The sequence below is a fragment of the Meriones unguiculatus genome, chromosome 18 (assembly GCF_030254825.1).
Source record: "Meriones unguiculatus strain TT.TT164.6M chromosome 18, Bangor_MerUng_6.1, whole genome shotgun sequence".
NCBI lineage: Eukaryota > Metazoa > Chordata > Mammalia > Rodentia > Muridae > Meriones > Meriones unguiculatus.
The window spans coordinates 75,700,757-75,723,753 of record NC_083365.1 but is presented as its reverse complement, the minus strand read 5'-3'; the positions used below and the strand labels follow the sequence as shown (position 1 = coordinate 75,723,753).

The 22,997-nt window shown below is 41.1% G+C and overlaps 1 protein-coding gene across 3 annotated transcripts in view; it reads right to left on the bottom strand.

The window, feature by feature from the left end:
- Thsd7b (thrombospondin type 1 domain containing 7B) overlaps positions 1-22,997 on the bottom strand; it is an 844,758-nt gene that overhangs the window by 353,755 nt on the left and 468,006 nt on the right. For all 3 annotated transcript variants that reach the window (XM_060372003.1, XM_060372004.1, XM_060372005.1), the window contains exon 10: positions 15,445-15,560. In XM_060372003.1, coding sequence (XP_060227986.1) covers positions 15,445-15,560 — 116 coding nt within the window. The remainder of the gene's footprint in view (positions 1-15,444; positions 15,561-22,997) is intronic.

Sequence of the window (22,997 nt, the reverse complement as noted above, 5' to 3'; positions counted from 1 at the left end):
TCTAGACTGGGGGGTGGCGGACTTTCTTATGAAGCTCTTCCTGGGGGAACACAAACTCTGTAGGACTGAGAGTGCTGAGCCATGAGCAGGCGTTCTTAGTCTAAGCCATGTTCCTACTTGTTCAAACAAAATTGTCAGGAGAATCTGAGAGAATGTTCATATACATACATACATACATGCATAATATACACATACACACAAACACACACACATACATAAATACACAAACACACTTATAGATATTAGATTTGATATGTTGAATTTTAACAGAGACAGGCAGAGATGTCATAATTTTAGAAAAATCTCATGACAGGAAAACAATTTAAGCAAATTTTAATAAAAATTTTTCATTCACTAACAGGTACTCAGTCTAAGTTGGGAGATGACAGTGTTGTGGATTTCGGTGCAGACATCCATGGCTTGGTAGAAAGTGTGACTGCGAACCGGAATCTCCACAAACCCGAGTGTTCGTCATTCCTCCTATCAAATTATCAGGAATATTTATTGAGCACTGGGACCACACAGTGATCTGTGGACTTTAAATTACACACTAAAGAGAGAAAGTCACACCCAGTGACACCAGCAAAGACAAAGGCACTTTGCCTGTCAGGACTGAGTTGAGAGAACTTCATGAGCTAACAGATCTTAACTTATTTCTTAAAAGAAACCATGGAAGAGAAAACATTACCCAGAATGCACAAGGGTGGTGACTCAGCTCTGGATTTGGTTTCTTTTTTTTAAGGAAAGGATTGCCTTCAAGTTTGTCTTGAGTCCAGTATTCTGGGCTCCAGATCTTATATATCAGAGCCATACATATCTGCAAATAAATTAGCATTTTCTTACCCGCTGCTCAAATGGACAAAGGCTTGAGTGGACCTGTAGAGTGGAGGGAAGAGGGCATATGAGGGGGGTGATTGGTCTGAAATGGAAAGTGAAGAGCAGTTTGTCTCTGTATGCATTGAGTGGGAGGAGTGTTGAAGTCCTGACTGAATATCCTAACCTTGAATATTCGCAAAGACCTGTCCAAACCAGTCTGGAACTGCCAAATAGTCTATGGAAGCAAAATTTTAAGAACAAAGGAGGGTTGCGGAAAATACCTTAAATTCATTAATATACTCATTACTTAATTACTTAATGTCTTAATTACTGAGAGCACTGGGCTAGGACTTTTATCACCGTGACAAAACACCTGACACAACAATGTAGAAGGAAAAGGAGTTGTTTTGGATCACAGGTGTCAGGGCTGCGCTTTGTTATTTTAGGGCATGTTGGGGAGAACATCACAGCAGGAAGGTTGGGGAGAGACAAGTTGTTCAAAAGAGAGCCCTGACCAAGAACACACTAAGTGGACTACTTCTTACAGCGAAGACCGCTCCTACAGCTTCCAAAACCTCCCGAAATTTCGTACCCGCAATGGAGCAAGCTGTCAAAACGTCAAGTTTTTGGAAAGGGACGGTTAATACTGGAATCATAACAACCGTCATATGCCAGCCATTGGAGAATAGAAAATTCTTTTTTTTCCTGCTGTCTGTTAGTCTCTCTGTGGAAAATAGAGGCATGGAAACAAATACCATAATTTCAGCATAGAAAAGATTTAATAATGCAGAGCAATCTCACAACAAAACACCCTGACTTTCAGAAAATTTTATTGTTATTGCAGGATCATCATCATCACCTGATAATAACAATAAGGGCTGTAACTTATATCTACGAGCCTGACATGTCTCAGTCTCCTCTTAATACTTTTATAAAACAAACACTGATTTATATCATCTTAAGGAAGAAATTGAAACTCAGTAAGTTTGTAACTTCTTATTTCAAATTCAGGGTTTAAGAGCAAAAAGCTTAATGCAAGAATCCATGATAGTAGCTTTGAATCTTTGAATATGTGTATAAATCTGAGCAACTGTAGAGGTCAGGAAATGGGTGGGAGGCTCGGAGGGGACAGTTCAATATAAGGACAATGGGGCACAATTGATCTGAAGGTGAAGTGAAGAATGACGGAGCAGAATGACCTGGGTGGAGTTGGGGGTGTGTGGGGGAACAGGTAAAGGAGTGGATATGGAAAGAGACAGCTGCCACTAAAGAACTTCAGAAAAGCATGTGAAAGCCTACTGCGGTACACATGCACACATGCAGAGAAAGACTAAAGGAACTTATGTTAAAATGGAAAACCATCTCCCACTGGACACCATTGGCTAAAACCATCTCCCACTGGACACCATTGGCTAAAACCATCTCCCACTGGACACCATTGGCTAAAAGGCCCGTGCTAGAAGTAGGCTACCTCTTTGGAGTTGTTGATGTGGGAAATCATAGACACTGAAGCTGTACTGGACGCCAGTGCCTTGTTACAGCCCAGAACTTGATCCTAACACCGTTTGCTGGAGACACCACCTACCCAGTCATGCAATGTGGAGAAATGAAGCTGTTTCCAGCCTGTCCTTCCCACTCGTTAGCTTTCATACTTCTGGAAGGCACAAGGCTTGGTAGTAGACACAAGCCATCATGACTCCTACTCAGCTGAGACCCTTGCAAGCTATAATAACAACACACCCAGTAGAAAATGCCCATGGGTACAACAGTGGCTGGAAAGTTATGGGCATAAACACCCACTTTCTGGTTGGATTTAGATCCTTTCCCACAAAAGAAAAGAAGGAGTATAAGCCTTGTACTATCATCTTGGCTAATCATTGTTGCTAATAGGGCATAAGTCCTGGGAGAGAACCTACTATTCTGCCAAAAAAAAAGCATTATTAAATCAACTTTCAATGACTTATTACTATATCTATAGATTAGTGCCTCTCAAATCTCGTCAGAGATGCTTCTTTTAGCAACAGATGAAGATTAGCACAGACACCCACAACTGGTCAACATATAGAAATAAGAGACTATGCAGTGCTAAATCCTATGGGTCATCTCTATTACAACCTCCTCAAAGGGTAACCACTGCAGAGGAGGTAGGAAGAGTATGAGTCAGAGGAGGCAGATGACTTCAAGGAGACTGTGTGCTTTAGGTGTCACAGAGAAGCTGCGCTTGTGAAGTCACAGCAGTTGTAACAGAATCTGCATATGGTCCAACAGACAAAACCCCAGCATGGAGTGGAGATGAGGCCGAGAAGTCAACTTCAGTGCTCAGTCGACTCTACACCTGTATTTATGATGGTGGTGTTAAGTAGACCCAATGGGTTAGGAAAAATCTAAAAAACAAATGTGAGCAAATGAAGTTAGGATGGACGGGCTGGAGAGATGGCTCACTGGTTAAGAGCACTGTCTGTTTTCCCGGAGGTTCAGAGTTCAAATCCCAGAAACCACAGGGTGGCTCACAACCACCTATAATATGATCTGATGCCCTCTCCTGTCATGTAGATGTATATACGTAAAATAAGTAAATACATCTTTTTTTAACGAAAGCACAGATTTTTTTTACAAAGGTTTTTTTTACATATGTACATTAAAAAAGTTAGGATGGATGGAATAATAAAGAGATTAGTAGAAGGAAATAGATAGGCTAACTTGATTTAAAAACAAAACAAAACCCACAAATAATCAATAATTTTGTTAATTGTTATGACATGTGATCCAAGTGTTTTTTTTTTTTTTTTAAACACTGTCTTTAAATTTAGAAACACAAGACCTAATTCCCAACACTGACACGGGAGTGAATGGATACCATCAAACGAGGTTTCCTGCTGACTCCCAGCGCGGCTGCAGCTGCAGGCCTTCCCGTACCGTGGCTCTGCCGTCAGCTCGCTCCTGGAGATGAAAGCAGGGGGTGCGCCCTTGGCCTTTAATTAGGAGACTGACAAATAATTAATTACTAACCCCAAGGTTTTCTGGAAGTTATAGAAGATATGCTTTTCGTATGTTTCACTTCATTCTCCAGACTGATAACTTTCCCACCTCCATATTCTCCCTTTCCATAAAGTGGGAAATATTTCAGTTATTACATCTGGGAGAGGAGATGAAATTTGAAAGTTTAGACAAAGCAAAATGCCCCGTGCTGTGATCAGTGTTATGTACAGTAGTGGGCTATTTTGCATTTATCATTAATACATGATATTTAACATTTTATTAAGTTATACATGTGTATGTTTGAAATTTTATATGCTAGTTAAATGTTGGATATATAAAATAAGTGTCAGGGAAGGCAACCTGATAGAAATCTTGTAGGATCAATGTCACTGACTTTAAAGAAAAGCCATGCTAAGTGCGGTGACTCATATCTGTGAATCTAGCATTCTAGCGCTGAGGCAGGAGGATGTCCATGAAGTGTGATAATAACTGACTAAGATAATAATTCACAATCAGAAATTACTGTATGTAAAGATATATTGTAAAATATTATACTCTAAATGAGGGTTTCTTTCCCCACCACCTAGAAGAGTACCCTGTGGGAGCTTCAGTGCTGTAAATGCCCTTTTAACCTGAAGGGCTGGACCCAGGGTGGTCTAGGGTGGCCCTCAGACAAGACTGCACTGAAGAAATTCTACAGGGCTGAGAAAGGCTGCAAGAAGCCTATTATACCTGCCATTAATGAGCCAAGATCAGGCCCCTTTGAGCAGGCATTTGCGTTATAGGCTGAAGAAGGCATGGAGAAAATATCAAGGGCAGTGCCACCAAAAGCTTTTTAAGCGTCCAATTAATTTATGACAGGGACTTAAAAATTAGAGAGGCCACAACAGGGCTGAGCCCCAACAAAACTTTGATTTGCGTAGAAAGGATGGGGATGATTATTAATGCTTTAAGGACAGGCTTAGATAAGGAAGAATGAGAAAAGAAATCTGTTTGGCTACAAGCCAGAGATTGTTCCTGGCTTGAAAATGCCTTTTAGACTAAGGGATTTAGCTCATAACCCAACCAGAACAAGATAAACCCTGACACAGCTCACTCATTGCTAAGATGCAAATCGCTGCTAATGTTCTGGGCTTCTAAACCACCTTGGCTTTTCTGGGGGTTTAGAATAGATTAGGTTGGAGAATCACATAATCTAGTGATTTCCGGATCATGCCACAGACGAATGGAGCTGGCATGTCTGACAACAGAATCCAGGACTGACATTATCTTACAGATTCCTCAGTGACTCCATCCCAAACACTAGTGTGAGGAATTTACATATCACACATCACTGTCCCTCAACTTTGATGCCCCAGTCTAGATCCATCGATAGATCTGTCCTGACATCTTAAGTTATTCTAGTGTGATTTCCTCCCTGGGATGCTCCTGAGTTTTCAAAACTATTTTTTTTTTATCAACCCCCTACCTCTACCTTTGTGTTTTCCCCTGCTGGTTTGGCCCAAATCTATGAACCCATTTTTAACTTTGAAGATGACACTTTCTTACTAAGAAATTGCTAATTAATTCCACCCCACTGAGAGTTTTGCACCCAAAGTATAGGAAACAGCTGGCAGCCTAGAAAGAAACAACCCAGACACAATCCAGGTCCATTGAACTAGAATCTGCATTTAACAGTATCCTCAGGGGATATGCTTTGAGTTTTAAGCTTGAAATGTATTACTCTAAAGTTCCATCCCTCAAAGCATTTCTTGAAGGACAGTCTAAGGACAGAAAATCCACCACTTGGACTTAAATCCACACTGAAGCATCTTTTTACAGTGTCACCCGCCCCCTGCTTAGGTGCCAGGAGTACTGGTTACCTGTCTAATGTCAACCGCGTGTGAGGCAGTGGTCTAAGTTTATTTTCCAATCACTAAAACCATCTTTATGAGTGAAGAAACTGAGGCAGAAGAGACTAGTACTAAGTCAGTGACGCAGAACCTATAAGCTCAACCCCAGCCACGCGCCCCCTGCATTAAATGTTTACAGTGCTCAGGTTTTTGAGATGAAAGAAGCTGAGGAGGGGTGGTAGTCAAAGCACATACTCAGAGTCACAGCAGAGGGTGTTCAAGGACTTACAGAACAACGGATCACTCCCTGGGCTTCATAAAGTTGTAAATATCAGGCACCTATCCCCAGCTACTGGACCCAAGTTCCTATGCATAAATCCAGTAACCTGCATTTCTCTATGCTTTCAGGTGATTCAGGGGCAACAACATTTGAGAACAGGCTTAAAACAACTTCCCCCCCTCTAAGTGTCCTCTGATTAACCCATACTTACTTAATATCACACTCCAGGCATGTGGCTAAAGCCAGGAGTAAGTGTGAAGATGGAAGAAATCTAAAAATTTAATCTTTACCCCTTCATGGTACTGGGTGCAAGGACTTATTTAGGCTTGAGGAGTTGGAGGCAAAAAGATACCACAGAGGCTAAGAAATTATAGTCATTGTAATGTCTGCCATTAAATAAAGTTGCTACAAGAACAATTATTTTACAAGCTTTGGTTCTCAAACCCTCAGTCAAGGTTAGAAAAAGACTCCTGAAGAGCAAAGCAAACATTATTGCCTGTAGACTGCACAGGCTGAAGCAATCATCTGGCTCAAAAACCCGAGCACTGGAAACTTTTAATGCAGGGACACATGGTGGGGGTTGTGCTTATAGGCTCTTGGATGACCCCACACAAAGTTTAGGCTGTCAATGAAGATTCTTTTTCTTTGAGGTTTTCTGCTTTGTAACTATTGAGCAAAGACATTATGCTACTTCCTGATGAGTCAGAAGCTAAAAGAAACAGCTGATTCTTTATCTCTCTCATTATGTATCACATCATTTACCTGCATTTTCCAATATTTATTCTATTTTTCTAGTAAAACTTCGGGTCAGTTTATTCAATGCTGCCTATAACATGATTCAAAATAGGGGATGTATTTCTGTTCCACTGTCTCTCCCACTGCCAAACCCTGTTTATCTGAATCATGAACTTTGAATCCTCATTTTAGAAAATAAGTGATGTAGAATTCCTGGAAGAGGTTAGCAATTTTTTCTTCCAAACATCAGATATACAATCCTCCAAGTTCCTTCTTATTTAATATCTTAATCTCTGGTTTTCCCCATAAGAAGAGCTGTTATATTAACTCTGGTAATGTCTAAAATGTGGAGGCACAGATATAAAACTGCATATGCAGGTGCCCTCTTTGCAGCCAAGGCATTGATAGATGTATCCAAAAAAGTTGAAAGTACATGATGAGGTCTTCAAGAGATAACATGATCCATGTGTCCATCAGATCTGTGGCAATGTTGGTCGCACCTTATCGCCTTACTGAAATGGTGCTACAGTCAAAGGAGGAAAGCCAGACGAGCATGTCTGAGACTCTCCAGGGGGCAGCAGAAGCTGCTCCGTGTTTGCCAAGTTTTCTATGCACAACTGAACATTTCCTTTCTCCAGGGAGCAGGCACAGCAATAGACTAAATCATTCCATGATCACAAGTAGCTGAAAACTCATCTCAGGGCACGTTCTTACGTTTCTTCCTCTCGTTAGATTTTCCACTTCTTACTGTGGCAGGGTAAAATCTCAGGGACCACAACTCAGGGTGTGAAACTATTGTAAAAGAGCACATTGTCAACTCCTGGAAAAATGCTTAGTCTGATATACTCAGCTGAGCCTTGAGTCTTCAGTGTCCTAGAAAGCACCCAGGCACATAAATCACCACCAGAAGAAATAAAGACATATAAATCTGGGGGGATCCAAGATAGCGGTGCCGGGAGGACACTGTTTCTGACCAGCAGCACAGCAGGGATGGCACAGTGATGGAACTCTGGGCCCTAAAACAGAAGTGACTGTGTTTCCCAGGTAAGAGGAAACCCCACGGTGAGAGAATGAATTGGGTTCAGGTCACCCAGGTAAACCTCGAAGAGTTCCTCCTCCCAGTGGGTCCTTAGTCACCAGCCCAGACTGCACTATGGGCCCCAGGGCACCAGAGACTGGGTTTATCTGTTGGGGCTGGGGGTGGGGGCTCCCAGTGAGGGAAACAGCAGGTCTGACCTCAGGGCACTCAGCCAACCCCCCTCCCTGGAAAGTTCTCCGGATAAGTTCCCAGGTTTCTGCAGGCACCCAGGCAACCAATCACCAGCAAGCAGAGCCACTCCACCTGCACGCTCAACTCGCCATTTCAGATGGAACTGTGGAGCCCCAAACACCACAGACTGGGTCTTCCTGTTGGGAGGAAAGCCCACAGTGGGGAAAACATCAGATCTGACCTCAGGAACCCAGCTCCAAAAAAGTTTCTGGGTTCCAACAGGCTCCAGGCTCTGGCCTCCAGCTGCACACATGAGTGCTGTGCTCACCTGCCACTGATTACCACTGCGGTGCTGGAGCACACAGCTCTAACCTCAGACCTACAGAAGCCTGAGAGCCACCGGATCAGCCCCTAGATCAGATACTGCTCCAACGTGCAACTAGTCATCACTAGCTAAATTGATGAAGCCAGAGGGCTCCCTGGTTCTTCAAGAGGGTTGCGCCGAGCAAACAAAGCACAAGAGCAGCAACAACTGCTCATTAAATTCAGAGCAAGAAACCCAGCAGCAGGGCAGCTGTCTCCAGGACTTCTGGTGAGAGCAGTTACCACACAGGTCCATACGCCTGAGTCAAAGTGTGGTAATTCCTTAGAAGCACAGTTATTTGGTTGACCATACCCAAAGAGCTGAAGAGGCCTCCTTCAGAACCCTGCCAAGAGGATTCTCCCCACCCCAGGTTACCCCAACACCAGAAATTAACAACCAACACTTAAGACAGCCAGTTGGGTAAAGGCCAGCATAAAAACACAACCAACAAAAGGCAAAACAATATTGCATTCCCAAAACCCAGTTATCCAGGGGCAAGTGGCCCTGGACACCCTAACATAAGTGAAATTCAGGAAGATGACCTACCATCTATGCTTATGAAGAGGTTAATGGAGGAAACAAATAAAATGCATGAAGAATTAGAGGAAGATAAAGTCAAACAGATTATGGCCATCCTTAAAGAAATATAGGAAGAAATACAGCCAAACAGTTTGTGGCTTTCAGAGAGGAAATGATTAAATTACTGAAAGAAAAGAGACAAAGGACTGTTCAAACAAACAGGTGAAGGAATTGAAGGAAAAACAGGAAAATACAGCGAGACAGGTAAAGGAAGTCAACAAAATGGTTCAAGATCTGAAGATAGAATTGGAAAAATTAAAGAAAACACAAACAGAGAAAACCATGGAGAGGAAGAACTTTTTCGGAAAGAAAACAAAAACTACAGAGTTAAGCATAACCAAAAGACTACAAGAGATGGAAGAAAGAATCTCAGGTGTGGAAGATGCAATGGAAGAAATCTATGTATCTGTCAAAGAAAATAATAAATCTAAAAATTTTCTGGCACAAACCATCCAAGGAATCCAAGACAACATGAAAAGACAAAACTTAAGAATAATAGGAATAAAGGAAAAAGAAGATTCCCATCTCCAAGGCCTAGAAAATATTTTCAACAAAATCATAGAAGAAATTTCCCCAACTTAAAGAAGAGGCCTATAAGAATACAAGAAGCCTACAGAACACCAAATAAACTAGACCAGAAAAGAAAATCCTCCCACCACATGATAATCACAATAGTAAGTATACAGAACAAAGAAAAAAATACTAAAAGCTTCAAGGGAAAAAGGCCAAGTAACATATAATGGCAAACCCATTAGAATCACACCTGACTTCTCAACAGAGACTATGAAAGCCAGAAGGGCCTGGACAGATGTCCTGCAGACCCTAAGAGAACACAGATATCAGCCCAGGCTACTATACCCAGAAAAACTCTCAGTCCTTATAGACATAGACAGAGAAAACAAGATATTCAACTACAAAAAACAAATTTCAAAAATGCACAAATCTGGCATTACAGAAGATACTAAAAGGAAAAATACAACCTGGGAAAACTAACTACTTTCAGGAAAACACAGGGAATAAATAACCTCACTACAGCAAAACTAAAAGTAGCCGAGCATACAAACATACTACCACAGCCAACATCAAAATCAAAGGCTCTAACAGCCACTGGTCATTAATCTCTCCCAATATAAATGGACTCAATTCTCCAATAAAAAGACACAGACTAATAGAATGGGCCCAACAATCTGTTGCACAGAAATAACACACCTAAGTCACAAAGATAGACATTACCTGAGAGCAATGGGCTGGAAGACGGTTTTCCAAGCAAGTGGAACAAAGAAGCAAGCAGGAATCGCCTTTCTAATCTCTAATAAAATAGACTTTCAACCAAAATTAATCAAAAGAGATGGGAGAGGACACTTAATGCTCATCAAAGGAAAATTCAACCAGGAAGACTTCACAAACTTGAACATATATGCTCCGAATACAAGGACACACACATTTGTGAAAGAAACATTAATAAAACTTAAAACACACATTAATAGTGGGAGACTTCAACACCCCACTCTCAACAAAGGACAGGTCAACAAAACAGAAATTAAACAAAGAAACAATGTCTTTAACAGAGGTCAAGAATCAAATGGATCTAACAGACATCTACAGAACGTTTCACCCAAATACAAAAGCATTTACCTTCTTCTCAGCACCTCATGGAACCATCTCCAAAATAGATCATATAGTTGGTCACAAAGCAAGCCTCAACAGACAAAAAAAAAAGATTGAAATACTCCCTTGTACCCTATCTGACCACCATGGACTAAAGCCGGATCTCAACAACAACAGAAATAGCAAAAAGCCTGCACACACATGGAAAATGAACAACTCTTTACTCAGTGACAGCTGATTCAGGAAAGAAATAAAGAAATTAAAGTCTTCATAGAATTCAATGAAAATGAAGGCACAACATATCCAAATTTATGGGACACAATGATTGCAGTTCTAAGAGGAAAGTTCATAGCACTAAGTGCCTTCAAGAAGAATTTCGAAACATCTCATTCAAGCAAATTAATGGTTCACCTAAAAGCCCTAGGAAAAAAGAAATCAGAAGCAGACAAACCAAAGAGGAGTAGACAGCTGGAAATAATCAAACTCAGGGCTGAAATCAATAAATAGAAACAAACAAAACAATTCAAAGAATCAATGAAACCAAGAGCTGGTTCTTTGAGAAAATCATCAAGATAGACAAACCCTTAGCCAAACTAACTAAAAGGCAGAGAGATAATATCCAAATCAACAAAATCAGAAATGAAAAGGGGGACATAACTACAGACACTGAGGAAATCCAAACAATCATTAGGTCTTACTTCAAAAGCCTACACACCACAAAATTTGAAAATCTAAATGAAATGGACAATTTCTTGATCGATTCCACTTACCAAAGCTGAATGCTGAGATTCATACCCAAATTTTGGGCAGAGTGCAGGGAATTATATGAAAGAAGGGAGAGACAGAAAGACCTGGAAGGAACAGGAGCTCCACAAGGAGAGCAAAAGAACCAAAAAATCTGAGCACAGGGGTCTTTGGTGAGACTGATACTCCAAACAAGGACCATGCACGGAGATAAGCTAGAACCCCTGCTCAGATGTAGCCCATGGCAGCTCAGTGTCCAAGAGGGTTCCCCAATAATAGAAATGGGAACCATATCTAACATGAACTCATGGGATGGCTCTTTGATCACCTCTCCCTGAGGGGGGAGCAACCTTACCAATCCACAGAGGAAGACAAAGAAGCCAGTCCTGATGAGACCTGATAGACTAGGGCCAGATGGAAAGGGAGGAGGACCTCCAATGGGACTGGGGGAGGGGCATAGGAGATGAAGAGGGAGGGTGGGAGTGGAAGGGGATAGCGGAGGGTGCTACAGCTGGGATAAAAGTGAATAAACTGTAATTAATAAAAATAAAATAAAATTTTAAAAAGACCATATAAGTCAATTAAATAGTCCTATATCCCCTAAGGAAATAGAAGCTGTCATTAAAAGTTTCCTTTCCAAAAGAAGCCCAAGGTCCTATGGCTTCAGTGAAGAACTCTACCAGACATTCAAAGAAGAGCTAACACCAATACTCTTCAAACTATTCCAGAAAATAGAAACAGAAGGAACATTACCAAACATATTCTATAAAGCCACAGTCATCTTGGTACTTTAACCTCACAAAGGCCCAACAAAGAAAGAGAATTTCAGGCCAATTTCCATTATGAACATTGATGCAAAAATGCTCAACAAAATACTTGCAAACTGAATCATCGGTTTGCAAAACATCAAAGATATCATCCACTATGACCAAGTAGGCTTCATCCTAGGTATGCAGGGGTGGTTCAATATACGGAAATCCATCAATGTGATCCACCATATAAACAAACTGAAAGAAACAAAAAACACATGAAAATCTCCTAAGATGCTGAAGAACCATTTGATAAAATCCAACACCCATTCATGTTTAAAGTAAGAGAGAGATCAGGGACATAAGGCACATGCCTAAACATAATAAAGGCAATATGCAGCAAGCCTATAGCCAACATCAAACTAAATGGAGAGAAACTTAAATCAATCCCACTAAAATCAGGCATAAGGCAAGGCTGCCCACTCTCTCCATATCTCTTCAACATAGTTCTTGAAGTCCTTGCTAGAGCAATAAGATAATAAAAGGAGATCAAGGGAATACAAATTGGAAAAGAAGAAGTCAAAGTATGACTATTTGCAGATGATATGATACTAAACATGAGTGAGCCCAAAAATTCTACTAGCGAACTCCTACAACTGATAAATAGCTTCAGCAAAGTGGCTGGATACAACTCAATTAAATTAACAAAAAATAAATAAATAAATAACAGTAGCCCTCCTGTATACAAAAGAAAAAAGGGTTGAGAAAAAAAATTAGGGAAACAACACCCCTCAAAATGGCCACAAAGGACATAAAGTACCTTGGGGTGACTCTAATCAAGCAAGTCAAAGACTTATATGAAAAAATTTCCAGTCTCTGAAGAAAGAATTAGAAGAAGATACCAGAAGATGGAAAGATCTCCCATGCTCATGGCTTGGCAGGATTAACATAGTAAAAATGGCTATCCTACCAAAAGCAATCTACAGATTCAATGCAATTCTGATCAAATTACCAACACAATTCTTTACAGACCTGGAAAGAAAAATTCTCAACTTCATATGGAATAACAAGAAACCCAGAATCGCTGAAACAATCCTTTACAATAAAAGATCTTCTGGAGGTATCTCCATCCATCTCAAGCTGTACTAAAGAGCTACAGTAGTAAAACATGCTTGATATTGGCATAGAACAGAATGGTGGATCAATGGAATCGAATAGAAGACCCCGAAATAAACCAACACATATAATGACATCTGAATTTGACAAAGATGCCAAAACCATGCAATGGAAAAAAGATAGCATCTTCAACAAATGGTGCTGGTCTAACTGGATGTCTACATGTAGAAAATGCAAATAGATCCATATTTATCACCCTGCACAAAACTAAAGTCAGGGTGGATTGAAGACCTCAAAATAAAATAAGACACACTAAACCTCTTAGAAGAAAAAGTGGGGAAGAGCCTTGAACTCATTGGCACTAGAGACAACTTCCTGAACAGAACACCAACAGCACAGGCTCTAAGAGCAACAATCAATAAATGGGACCTCATGAAACTGAAAAGCTTCTGTAAAGCAAAGGACACTGTCATCAGAACAAAACAACAGCCTACAGATTGGGAAAAGATCTTCACTGACCCTGTATATGACAGAGGGCTAATATCTAGAATATATAAAGAACTCAAGAAGTTAAACAGCGACAAATCGAGTAATTTAATTAAAAATGGGTTATGGAGCTAAACATAATTATCAACAGAGGAATATCTAATGGCAGAGAAACAGTTAAAGAATTGTTCAAAGTCCTTAGTCATTAGGGAAATGCAAATCAAAACAACCCTAACATTTCACTTTACACCCATCAGAATAGCTAAGATCAAAAACTCAAGTGATAACACTTCCTGGAGAAGATGTGGAGAAAGGAGGAGCCTCTTCCATTGCTGTTTGGAATGTAAACTTGTACAACCACTTTGGAAATCAATCTGGTGCTTTCTCAAACAATTAGGAATAGTGCTTCCTCAAGATCCAGCTATACCACTCCTAGTCATGTATCGAAAAGATGCTCAAGTATACAACAAGGACATTTGCTCAACCATGTTTGTAGCAGCTTTATTTGTAATAGCCAGAACCTGGAAACAACCCAGATGCCTTTCTACGGAGGAATGGATACAGAAATTGTGGTGCATTTACACAATGGAATACTACTCAGCAATTAAAAACAAGGAAATCATGAAATTTGTTGGCAAATGGTGGGAACTTGAAAAGATCATACTGAGTGAGGTATCCCAGAAGCAGAAAGACACACATGGTATATACTCACTCATAAGTGGATATTAGACATATAATATAGGATAAACATACTAAAATCTATACACCTAAAGAAGCTAATCAAGGAGGAGGGCTCTGGGTAACATACTCAATTCTCATTCAGAAAGGCAAAGAGGATGGACATCAGAAATGGCAGGAAACAGGGAACAGGACAGGAGCCTCTGAAAGACTTTATCCTGCAGAGTATCAAAGCAGATGCTGAGGCTCATAGCCAAACTTTGAGCAGAGTACTGGGAATCTTATAAAAGAAGGGGGAGATAGAAAGACACGGAGATGACAGGAGCTCTACAAGGAGAGCAACAGAACCAAAAAATCTGGACACAGGAGTGTTTTCTGAGACTGATCTCCAACCATGGAGATAATCTTGAACCCCTGCACAGATGTAGCCCATGGTAGTTCAGTGTTCAATGGGTTCCCTAGTAATGGGAACAGGGACTGTCTCTGACATAAACTTATTGGGGTGCAGCCTTACCAAGCCACAAAGGAACACAATGCAGTAACTCCTTATGAGACCTAATAGACTAGGATCAGATGGAATGGGAGGAAGACCTCCCCTATCAGTGGACTGGGGGAGGGGCCTGGGAGGAGAAGAGGGAGGGAGGTGGGATTGGAAGGGGAAAAAGAAGGGAGGGAGCTACAGGTGGACTACAAAGGGAATAAATTGTAATTAATAATAAAAATAAAATATATTAAAAAAGAAATATGAATCTTGTATTTCCAATGTCTGTTCTTGTTCAAGGATTACTGCCAGATTTTTCTGTGGTTTTCCCACACAGTCATGCTCCTTACTAGTTTAAAGATAGTGATTAAGCCTTATATGTTATTAAGTGTGTGAATCTAAGTTGAGTGCACAGGGCAGCTCTGGGTTGAGAGTGATGCTTCAGAAAAATCCCATAGGAATGGATGTTCAAAGTAAGACATAATAATGACAGACATTGAGTTGTGACTACTTGAAAAGGTATTCGAGACATAGGTCAGTGAGTCATGTGTATTCTTAGAATGTAAAATGAAATCATGACATAGAATAACTGAATATATTTTCTTTCCCAGGTTTTAAGAGCTTCATATGCAGGACTTTATGTACACATCTGTACTCAAGTTGTTGTCAAGCAAATGCACAGCTGGATAAGAAAGATGCTCACGCCGCACAATGTCCCACATGTTGTGTAGTGGAAAATGGAACAAATGCTAAAGAAGAAAGCAGGATAAGAGCAGCCAACACCTACCTGGCCGACACAGCCGCGGGCAGGGGGTCCACTCGCTGAACGCAGTCACAAGACAGTCTTTCTGACATGGCAGGAAACAGGGTCTCACAGTTTCAGGGCGTGTGGACTCTGGACATCTGTCAAGGCAAAGAGACTATGTCAGTATTTTGGGGAAGAGAAATGGATTGACTCTGACCTGTAGAATATCAGGCAAAAAGCTGTATCTTTTATAGATGATGGAAGAAAGAGTCCATCATGCCCCTGGACTCTTTGGTCATGGTCAGAGGCAGAGCTCAAGCCATCTGTAGTTCACATGATTCAGACACCAAAGTACTTTTCACTAAAACAAGGAAGAAAGACGCAGTTCTTAAAATCAAGAAAAGAAAAATGTCAACTGTCATACCACCAGGGTAAATTCAAATAATATTTGACATTTTTTCAAAATAAGCAAGTCAGAAATATTTTCTTTCAGAGTAATATATCAAGTTATTGATGTGTTACAAAAAAAGATGATGAAGATGTAAAGAAAGGTATGGGTATATAAGAAGGAAAAGTCATTAAATTTCACTTAAAATGTTGAGCATCTCTGATCCTTAAACATTAAGCATAGTTCCTTCATTTTCCATGGAACATGTAGTCTCATGAGATAGATAACACATGATAATGAAAACCACAGATAACACATATGTTAGCTATTATTAAGAATAGAAATACATAAGAGCTGTTAGTCCATTGATAATTAAGTTACTGTGTATAACTGGGAATGGCATTATGTAATCAATCACTTGGAAGAAACAAAGTTTTGATAAATAACAAAACATTTTCCTTTTTTTCATTGCTTTCATGCTTCTCAATACTGAGAGTTGAAGGGCACATTTGTCTTCTACAACAGAAGTAAAGCAAGAAGGGAGACAGAGAGGCACTTTACTATGCATAAAGTTCACATAAAGCCTTGACATGTTATGCAGGTTACAGGAGTGCTGATAGCTACAGAATCATGTGTGGTTAAGTGCTTTGCCTGCCTTCATACACTCATTTCTGACATCAGTTCAGAGGAATGCTCAACTGAAGGGCATCCATAATAAGTAGGAAGCCCCAAACTACAAGGAGACTGAGCACTTGAAAAAATATCATTGTAGCAAAAATATCACATAGCAAGTCTAACAGTTAATAGTCACTCAGGAGGAGAAAACAATCAACAACAAAAAAGGAGGTAAGATTAACAGGGAGATAATGGGCCAGAGCTTCATAATACCACAGGATGGTAATTCAGAATAAAAATTCTCCAGTTGTAACAAATGACCAACATGCAAGGAGTAGGAGACTTCAAATTTAAAGACTCCTGTTAGGACTAGTCACGTTAAGAACAAAGAGGAAGGAAAAAAGTCACCTAATAAGAAAAGAGGATCCTCCTGACATTAGACCTTAACTAATAGAACTATAAACAGGAAAAAGTTTCATAATTTAAAAACTTTAGGAGCAGCACAGAGAATGGAAGAGGCAGTCCCGTTTGGAATGGAGTGCTCTAAAATGTTGGTCCAGATAGGTAAGAAAAAGATGCAGTGAGAGGTTGCTGGACATCAAAAGTGAGAAGGGGGGACAGAAGGGGACAGAAGCCCTTATGCAATGAAGCAAGAGTTCAGAGAGTCTAAATGAAACAGGACAGAAAGACCTATGCAGTGGCTCATCTTAGCTGTCACCTTAATGAGATCTAGAATCACCACAGAAACAAATTTTTAGCCATGCCTGTGAGGGAGCTTTTAGATTAGATTAGTGGGCATGAAAAGACCTCCCTTGAGTGTGGGCAGCGCTCTTCCACGGGATGGGGTTAGGCTGGATCAAAAGTAGACCGTGAACTGAAAGTAAGCTTCCAACTCTCTCCTTCCTGACTTTGGGTATGATATGGTCAGTGTCCTCCAGCTCTGGCCCAGTGCCTTCCCTGAAAGAGTGGACACTGTTACATGGATCTATAACTTCAAATAATCCTACTGTTCTTAAGTTGTTTTGTGAAGCACTTTGCCCCAGCAATGAGACAAATAACTAATACGCATTGGATGGAAAGTTTGAGTTTTCCTGACATTGAAACCCTAACCTTCAAAGTGATAGTACTTGCGGGTGGGGTCTTTAGGATGTGAGTAGTTTATACAAGTGAAACCCTCTCAAGAGGACTAGCTCCCTGATTCGAGAATGCATGGTTCCTCATCCTGCTTATTCGTCTGTGAAGATACAGCAATTAGTCCACTGAAAAGTTAGGAAGAAATCCTTATTTTACCCGGGCCAGACTGCTGGCTTGAGACACCTACTCTCCAAGACTGAGAAATAATGCTGTAATCTTTGTTCACTGAACTATGGCTTTTTTTTTTTTTACTGTAGAAGCTCAAATTGACTATGATAAAGATTTAGAAAATATTAATCGAAAGTATAAATGTAGGTTTCTGGCAGAATGCCCCATCTGGAAGCGTGTTGTGAAGGTCCTGGTGGGAGGATCTAGCATTATTGCTTTGGTGGGTACTAACCAATAGATGAATTTTTAATTGACAAGCAGAAACGTCATATGAATAACGTCTAAAGGATTACTTTGTTTAAACCTAACAGGGAAACAACAGAAAGAAAAAAGGGCTGATAGTACATGCATGTGTTTTTCATGTAGACAGTCGGCATAGCACAGGAAACTGATTAGATACATTTAGTGGCATAGAAGGGCAAGAGAAAGGCTGGCTGCTCGCTGCTCCTCTCTCCTATTTTGATTGACAAGCTGGGTGAACTCTTCCATACACCCCAGAAAGGCATAAGACGCCAGTTGAAGAAAAGGTTGTGTTTATGGGAAATGGGGTGTAGTAGAGGGAATCGAGGACTATTGAAGTGGGGACTGAGTGAACTCTACCATGAATCCTAGTGTATTGTTCAACTCAGTAGAGTATGTAACACTCTGATAAAAATAAATTACAGTGAAAATGTACATGCACAGAAAATAATGAGTGAGTGATGAATAATAAATGAATTCTTATTAGTGGCATTGTTATTAACGATAATTAATTCAAACAAACAATTATCAAATAGATTTGCTCACTGAGCAAGCTGGAGGGGGAAGAGGTTCTTTATAAGGATATAGTGTCATTGAGACAACCCACTGCAGTAGGGAGAATTTATATCAGACCTTAGTCAGACAGTAAAAAACACCGAAATCACTCCCAGGACCTTTGTTCATACGCTGAGCTCTAATAAAAGGAGAGTGAACTGCCGATTATCCTATCCCCTCTGCCGCCTCTGGGGCCCAGAGCTTCCGTGGGGTACCTTAGCACCACTGGGTGTCTCCGTAATGCCCGCTCTTGTGCCCTCCGTGGAACATAAGGTTAGGGCTTACACCCACGCTGGCCGGGACAGCTAGGCAGTTATTGCAGTGCTGGCCTTCAGGTGTTCCAGCCAGGACGCCAATGCTGCGGGCGGGGGGGGGGGGACTTAAGCCGGAGTTGGCTGTTCTCTCCTAGGGAAATGGCAGCGCCTGTCCTGCTGAGTCTGCTATTGCAGCTCGCTGGGAGAAATGCCGGTCCAGACTCACTCCCCTTTCTCTGCGGTAAGGGAGAAGAAAACCCTGCCATCCTGCCCCTGAGATGACTAGGCTGCAGAGCTTTATGGAAGCAAAAAGCCAAAGGCCATGCTGAAAGAACATGTGCTTTCTGATCCAAGAAGAGTCAGCTGTTCAGCAGGGTTACCTTTTCCTCGGGGCGCCACTTCCTTTTGTTTATCAGTGTGTTGTGTAAGACTTCACACTTGATCACACTTCCAATTTCCATAAATTTTCTATCAGAGTTCCAAAATATCACCAATGTCAACCAGCAGCTTTGGTGTCCTCTGGCTGGAGGAAGCTCAAGGCTGATTTTCTGCATCATTTCAGTGACTGACCACGCCAGGAGCCTTGCTATGTTTATGTTGGGACTTAGGTACTTATGCTCTACACAAAGCCTGTGTGGCACACCACGAGCTCTGGTTGTCTTGGTGACAGAACTCTGTCTTATTTATTGAAAATTCCAGGTCCTAGGAGCCTTCCACAAAGGACCTCTGAAAGACCCTACCCACCAGGGTATCGAAGAAGATGCCACATGCGGAATTATAGCCAAACTTTGGGCAGAGTTCTGGAATCCTTATTGAAAAAGAAGGAGACAGGAACTCCACAAGGAGAACAACAGAGCCAAAATCCTGGGCCCAGGGGAGGCTGCAGAGACTGATACCCCAACTAAGGACCATGCGTGGAGAGGACCTAGATGCCCTCTTCAAAAGAAGCTCATTGGCTCCTCAGTTTCCTAGTGGGTTCCCTACTCATGGGAACAGGGGCTGTCTCTGACATGAACTCAGTATCTGTCTCTTTGACCACCCCGGTCCAAGCGGGGAGGCAGCCTTGCCAGGCCACAGAGGAAGATAATGCAGCCAGTCCTGATGAGACCTGATAAGCAAGGGTCAGAGGGAAGGGGAGGAGGTCCTCCCCTATCAGGGGAGTAGGGAAAGAGCATAAAGGAAGAAGAGGGAGGGTGAGTAGGACTGGGAGGAGACAAGGGAGGGGACTGCAGCAGGGATACAAAGTGAATAAATTATAATAAATAAACATATAAATAAAATAAAATTTAAAAAATGCCAGGTCCTCCCTCAGTGTAAATAGCATCTGCAAGTGAGTCATTCACTATTTTATGCTATTGGAGTCGAAAGATGAAACAGTTTGAGAGGATCGTTTCTAATTATTTTAATTTCTTCTGCCATTTCCATGTTGAAAGCACTGCCTCAAAACCCAGGAAGACACGAATTCCCTGTTCTGTTAGAAAACTCGTGCCTCCTTGTGCTTGCGGGTGGCTTACATGCCCCTCTGTGTGCGCATGCTCTGAACTGCACCGCTCTGGACGTTAGCACACGAATGTCACTTGGAGATAGACTTGCTATGGGAGATTGTACCACACGTTGCTTTCACTCTGACCATGTAGGTTGTAGCCCCGTCCTGACATGAAGAGCACCAGCAGGAGTACGAAGCCTTGCCAGTTTTCACGATGGCTCTCTATTCAGAGTGCATGCTCTGTGCCCGTCTCCCTCATCACTCATCGGACCCAGCCATATTCATCTCCCTCAGCGGGATGGGGCATATCTGCCAACATTTTCTAGACTGGATGTTTAAACACAGCTTTTTTTTTTAAACTATAGCTCACAAAAATGCCAGGTGTTTTCATTGTAAAGGCAGAAAATGCCTTATCGGGAACTTTGGAAGGCTTGGAACTGTGTATTTTTAATGCTTGGTGTTAGTGTTTTTTAACTTTACAACTGGAAAACATTGAATAATGAAGCAGAACCGCAGAAATACCCATGTGAGCTATGACTTCTGGTTCGGGGGTGTGCTGGCTGGTTCTCATTTTCTGATATGATCTGTTTTATTACTCATACAATAAGAACATTCACACCCACACAATCACATGCAATCAAAACTCAGACTCGGCAACGTGAGAAGACCAACTTTGTGCTTCTCAGTTGAGGGAGTTAGGGACAAAACATATCACTTTAGCACATTCATTCCTTCTCTCTACCCCAAAGTTCTCCTTAGGAAACATTGTTCTTCCTTTCTGTCTCTAACCCTCATTCCATGCCAAGGAGCTCACAGGTGACAGGGCTGACACAGGCTATCACACTAAAAAGAACATAAGTGTATATATTTTTGGAAAGGGCATACTTTCTGTTGCTGGAAATCTCACGGGGTACTCCACTGCGGTATTATCTTCTTATTTCATTTAATGTGATTGACCTCAAGAATTTTAACTGGGTAAATTGACTGAAGTCAGTGTCGGCTGCTCATGTTTGGCAGGATGGTGTAGAGACAAACAGAAAGAATGAAAACTTCGTTGTCAGCTGCACAGCTTCATTAATAGTGCACAGTAATTAGCAGGAGCAATGCCCCAACGCCCTGTGTCTGCCTGTGTGATGTGAAAAAAACCATCAAAGTGACTTATAGCCTATAGCAAAACTGGAGGTTATTTATTGAAATAAGATTTTATAGTCTCATATACAAATTTAAAAAAATACATACTACATTATAAGTTATTCTTTAAGCTCTAAACTTTTGTTATTGTGATTTATTTTAACAACAAGCACCTTTAAGTTAATGTTCTAGCGTCATATCTGACCAACATTAACTCACTGGAAAATAGAGCTTATTAGGTCCTCACTCCCATGTTCGTCACTTAGGGGACTCAGGGCAGGAACTAGAGGAGGAATCTGAAGGAGAAACCAGGGAGGAATACCCTTTGACGGATCACTCCCAGGCTGGTGTCTAGCTAGCTTTCTTTTCCAGCTCAGGGCTATCAACTCAGGGAGTGGTTCTGCTCACAGTGGGCTGGGCTGTCCGTACCAGTTAAGAAGCAAGACAGACTTCTACAGACATGGCCACCGGCCAACCGGATCTGTGAGATCCAGGATCTGACACTCCCTTCTCAGGTGACTTTATGTTTTGTCAAGCTGACAATTCTAACTACGATAGCTAACATTTGAAACAGGTGGTATGTATGTTCAGACATCTTTATAAAATCTCTTATTCAAAGTAATTATGAGATATGGGAGGACAATGAAGGCTGTTTAACATACAGAGCAACATTTCTTGTCCATATAATACTTTAGTGTGTGGTAATAACTTACTTAGTAAGTATGAAACTTCATTTTATTGTCTTTTTGTTAAGAAATGAGAAAAAAAATTACCTTAACACAAAGTGGATTTTTTTTCAGCTGTAGTTAAGAGCTGAAAACTTATGCAAAAGAGACTAGATTCCAAGCCTGCTAGATTTCTTCTTCATACTAACAGTAAAATTTCACCGAATGCCAGTCATGGTTACCCTATTTTTAAGTTATGTCTGTTTTATTTTTATATTTGTTCTAGTGTTTCATGGGTGGTTTTGTGAAGTTGAAAATTTAGCCCAAATATTAGTAAGGTTGCAATCCTTTCCAGAAAAAAGAGATCCTGTGTCCACATAATACAATTATTCTAAGACTCCTAAATTTCACCACTGATCCCATTCGATTATCTGTTGGAGTGGATGACATGAAGTGTTACAGTTCAAGTTTGTCTAGAAAATCATTGATTCATGGATACATGCAGTCTATATGCTGCCATGCTACCAAGGAAACTGAAAGCTGCGACTGTTACAGGTTGATACCCTCAAGTGCCACAGGTACTGAAGTCAGACCCCAGGGCAGCTCCCATCCAGAAAACAGGTCACGGTTACCCATGGCTCTTCCTGCTGGCATCTTCGGCTGCCATCTGCTGTGGTGTACACATATTTGTATAAGGTAAAAGATGAAACCAGATTCTCTGGATCTTTTGGCCTTCAAGTTTTATCCTTGTCAAATCCCTTCCCTCCTCTACACAGTTCTCATTTATTCCTGAATTCCAGAAATGTTTATGGGTTGACAACATGGTAGTCAAGTCACATACAGCAAAACATAGAGGTAAAGACTTCCTGCCTGTGCTTAATCTCTAATCAGTTGTCTTTGAACATATTTTCAGAACCATCAGCTCATCAGTGGTATGACTGGCAGGCTACATCTGTCCT